The sequence below is a fragment of the Manis pentadactyla genome, chromosome 9 (assembly GCF_030020395.1).
Source record: "Manis pentadactyla isolate mManPen7 chromosome 9, mManPen7.hap1, whole genome shotgun sequence".
In the NCBI taxonomy this organism is placed as follows: Eukaryota; Metazoa; Chordata; class Mammalia; order Pholidota; family Manidae; genus Manis; species Manis pentadactyla.
Window position 1 is genome coordinate 89,974,267 of NC_080027.1, and position 4,498 is coordinate 89,978,764.

Below are 4,498 nucleotides of genomic sequence, written 5' to 3' on the forward strand. Positions count from 1 at the left end.
AATTTTTAAAAAGCTTAATCTCAGGATTTAATAAGGTGTGTAACAGTTGAATCACTGTGTTGTATACTTGAAACCAATAAAAGATTTATATCAACTATACTTCAATAAAAAAGGATTGGAATACAAAAAAAAAAAATGGGTGGAGGATGTGAACAGATACTTCTCCAAAGAGATTCAGATGGCCAACAGGTACATGAAAAGATGCTCCACATCGCTAATTATCAGGGAAATGCAAATTAAAACCACAATGAGATATTACCTCACACCCGTTAGGATGGCCAACATAGAAAAGACTAGGAACAACAAATGCTGGCGAGGATGCGGAGAAAGGGGAACCGTCCTACACTGCTGGTCAGAATGTAAACTAGTTCAACCATTGTGGAAAGCAATATGGAGGTTCCTCAAAAAACTAAAAATAGAAATACCTTTTGACCCAGGAATTCCACTCCTAGGAATTTACCCTAAGAAAACAACTTCTCAGATTCAAAAAGACAATATGCACCCCTATGTTTATCACAGCACTATTTACAACAAAAGCCAAGATATGGAAGTATCCATCAGTAGATGAATGGATAAAGATGTGGTACATACACACAGTGAAATACTATTCAGCCATAAGAAACAAATCCTACCATTTGCAACATAGATGGAGCTGGAGGGTATTATGCTCAGTGAAATGTCAGGCAGGGAAAGACAAATACCAAATGATTTCCCTCATTTGTGGAGTTTAACAACTAAGCAAAACTGAATGAACAAAGTAGCAGCAGACTCACTGACTCCAAGGGACTAGTGGTTACTAAAGAGGACAGGTGTGGGAGAGCGGGTGGAGAGGGAGGGAGAAGGGGATTGTGGGGTATCATGATTAGTGCATTGTGTATGTGAGGTCACGGGGAAGACAGTGTAGCTCGAAGACAAATAGGGACTCTTGTGTCATCTTACTACACTGATGGACAGTGACTGCAATGGGGTATGAGGGGGGGGACTTGACAGTAAGGGTTAATGTAGTAACCACATTGTTTTTCTTGTGAAACCTTAAGAGTGTGTATCAATGACACCTTAATAAAAAAAATTTTCCCATAGATGGAAAAACTGGATATCCTGGTTGCCCATCAGACAAGACATGGTTTGATTCCTTTCCAACTGGTGTTGGGCTGGGAAGTGAGTTGGGGTTTACAGCCTCAAGCACATGGAAACATGGAAAGCCTTTTGGTGAGTTACCTCTGGAACTCCAGTTTGAGGTCACCTTCAAATAGGAAAACTGCTAAGCCAATTCTTTGTAGTAATAGGCTCTTCAATGTAGGACACCTGGAGACAGGATTGTACTTCACATGCAAACATGCAAATCAGTCATTGATCTCATAGGAGAGCCTGTTGAGATCCACCTTTTGAAAATAGGCTGTACCTACAATTACTTCAAGAGATCTTGGAGCAGGTATATTGTCTTGATTTACTATCTTCTACCTTTTACTAAGCTGAGATTTGGGACCACCAGGTTGTGTTGATTTTTGGATCAGGCCTTTTTCTTCTACCCAATGTGTACCCATGGTACAGAGGAAGAAAGGGGCATAGAATAAGTCCAACAGGCCTCCTCAAAAGATAAGACACTCTTGCCTACATTCAGTATTCTGAAAAATTCAGGGTTTGCCACAGCTGTTCCAGCACATGCACTGGTAAGTTGACTATGAAAAAGTTTCCATGTTTTTTTCCCCCAAGTATTCCCTAATTTACAGGACCACCTCTGAAATACTCCACCCATTCCATGCTATCATAACCCTTTGAATAAAGACATTTGCAAAGATGTTTCTCAGCATACAGCTGATCGGTTAACAATGAGGTGGGAGTTAGGAGCACTTATCTCCAATACAGTTAAGAAACCTGCTTCTAACTTTTGACTATAAAAAACTGGACAGTGTACTCTTCATTTTACAGTAGTTACGACTAACATCTACAAGTCTTATGTATTTGTGACCTTTTAAATTTTTCAGTATTCCTAGGCTATTTTTTTTCAAATTGTCACAAATACCCAGAAATTTTTGATATGCTTATTTAAAAACTCCATAGACAAACACACCCATGTAGTTCAAATCTTTGTTGTTCAAGGGCCAACTACACTTCAATCAAAACCTCCAAGTTACTGGTTTAGTTTATTTAGAAAAACAACCCCCCCACACACACACCAGTCACTCAGATGAAATAAGCAGTCTTTCTCTACACTTTCTTCTCATGGGGCTGTTTTCAAGAATACCAGTGGACTCATGCCAAGGTAGGCAGGTTAATTTTATCAAGTCAGGGACATGGATATAGATTCTTTAAATGATACCTAAGTCATGCACTAAAGTCTGTGTCTAAGTGCAAGTCTAAAAGGTACACACCTCAGTCTAAGTCACTTCCTGATGTGTTCCTCACTCAACACCTTTTACCCTCCTAGTTGCTCTCCCTCACTAATGCTCAAACCCCTCCCTCCCCACATAGTCATGTAATTGGGGAGGCCAAAACTCTGAAGTTCCAAAGAAAGCTGAGTTAAGGCTTAACATTCACAGATAAGTTTTCTCCATGAAAAAAACATGAGGTATCCCACACTTGAATGATTAGAAAAAGCAATTACAGTTCCTAAGACATACACAATCCCCACTCAACCTACCAACAGATACACTCAACATGCTATATAATTTCCATTTTATTTTTACTTTTTTCCAGAGAACAATTTTTCTTCAGTCTGTAAGGACTTTGCTCCTTACATGGGCTTTGGTGGAGGTCGTGGGGCAGCACCCTGAAAGATGAAGGAACCAGAGTAAATAAAAACAACCAACCGAAGGCTCCCCCCACAAATTACTCTTTTAAGAATACTACCCTCCCAAGACTAACAATGCATCTGGGCCATAAACATACGAAGAACTGGTAGATGTGGAAGGAGACTACACTACTCCATCTGAAACTGATGCTAACAAGTTTCTGAACTGCCTCTAAGCATGTTTCAGGTGTAGGCCCCACATCTTTTGTCCATCACCCCTCTGGCTTGCACATCCCTTTAAGGATACTTACCGCAGGCCTAAATCGGGGTGGGGGCGTTCGGTCCTTCCTTGCCTCACGAGATCGATTCCTGACTACCTTGCTGTGAATGGCACAGCTCACACAGTAATGCAGTTTTACATACAGCTTAGGGAGCACGTAAGCTAAGAACAGAAGCAAAATATCAGGTTTTGTATACCCAACTTGCACCATCCTTATTCAGTCAAAAGTAAATCTACTTACTGCCTAGCAAACCTACAAAATTTCACCCCCAAAGCAACTGTTACCTAAACTTCAGTTTCTCACACCTAAACACACTGGCAGTTTCACAAATGAAAAATATTCCCCTTTGGACCCATCCTGTCATCACGGGGCCAAATGCGCGCCCTATATGTAAAAATCCTTCAGCGGAGTACCAGCCCTAGTGCCTACTCCTGGGCCCTCCTTGTTGCCTAAGAAACCTAATTTCTCTTAGGAAAAACGGCATATTGCTTTAAAGCAGCTCAACTTCATTGATCAAACTAGACTGCCTCCATTCTTGAAACATCATTCAAATTAACCTGTACTTCGCACAACAGATACGCAAATGTTCAATAATTCGAGTTCTGACTACGTCTACAGCCAGGGCTGTTAATAGAGTAAGCTAAGTGCTTGGAAATCGCATCCCCTAACGCAGTCACACTGTCTCGAAGAGTGGCCACTAGCACTGAAAGTTCCCTTCTGTTCAAAGATCAAGACGACAACCACAATTAAAAACGTTTTCTTTACCGGAAACAACCTTGAAGGTGGAATCGGCCTGGCCGGCTCCGTAAACCGCCTACGAGTACAGCACGGAGTGGGCCCAAATACTCATGCTTGAAGCTCACTTACCGTCGAAGACACTGGCTTCGGAAATGTCCCTTACGGCGGCGGCCTCTACTATGTTTCGAATGACAAACTTCTTAATGGCCTTATCCTTGGGTACACATCGGGCGCAGTTAGTGCAGCGGATAGGCTGCACGTGGCCACGGCCCTTTTTAGCACGACCATTGTTCCTTCTTTTCTTGGTCTGCACCAAGGTAAACATCCTGTTAGGTGTGGGGCCCAACCTCCCAAGCCCCTCTACGTAAACCCCGCGCCCGCAGCTGGCAGAAAGGCACCATAGGGCCTACTCCTTCCACAAATCCCTCCAGGCCCGTAATGCCTACCTGTGCATACCTCCACCATTGCCCAAGCTCCCAAACGCCCTCAACCCAGAAACCGTTCCTCGACAACGAACGCACTCACCATGCTAGCACGGAAGCCCAAGAGAAAGCACGGCCGTCCCACCGCCCTTATATAGCACGAGATCCCTACGCCAACAGCGGAAGAATCCTTAGAGGAAGGTAGCCAAGGACAGCGACCCACTTTACCCAGATTTTCTAATCATTCAGCGCTTCCGCTGAAATCTAGGGTAGAAAGGCGCTTCTCGAATTTATTTATCCGTGACATAAGGTGACTATGGGACTAT

General features: G+C 42.9%; 1 protein-coding gene across 2 annotated transcripts; it reads right to left on the bottom strand.

Moving 5' to 3' along the window:
• Positions 1–2,668: 2,668 nt before the first annotated feature.
• On the bottom strand, positions 2,669–4,294 carry RPS26 (ribosomal protein S26). Of its 2 annotated transcripts, none has more exons than XM_036918299.2 (4): positions 4,276–4,294; positions 3,880–4,057; positions 3,043–3,173; positions 2,669–2,770 (listed from the first exon to the last, which is right to left on the bottom strand). In XM_036918299.2, exons 1-4 carry the CDS (start codon positions 4,276–4,278, stop codon positions 2,735–2,737), a joined length of 348 nt encoding a protein of 115 aa, XP_036774194.1. In that variant the 5' UTR covers positions 4,279–4,294; the 3' UTR covers positions 2,669–2,734. The 2 variants fall into 2 exon arrangements, with proteins under 2 accessions (XP_036774194.1, XP_036774193.1); XM_036918298.2 differs by lacking the exon at positions 4,276–4,294 and adding an exon at positions 4,207–4,230.
• Between the last annotated feature and the right edge of the window lie 204 nt (positions 4,295–4,498).

What these genes read in the sequence shown, in the direction of transcription:
- RPS26 (XM_036918298.2), bottom strand. An exon ending in CGAAGCCAGTGTCTTCGACG is followed by an intron (nt 3,174 to 3,879) that starts GTAAGTGAGCTT and finishes TTCTGTTCTTAG; the next exon opens with CTTACGTGCTCCCTAAGCTG. An exon ending in CACCCCGATTTAGGCCTGCG is followed by an intron (nt 2,771 to 3,042) that starts GTAAGTATCCTT and finishes TTCATCTTTCAG; the next exon opens with GGTGCTGCCCCACGACCTCC.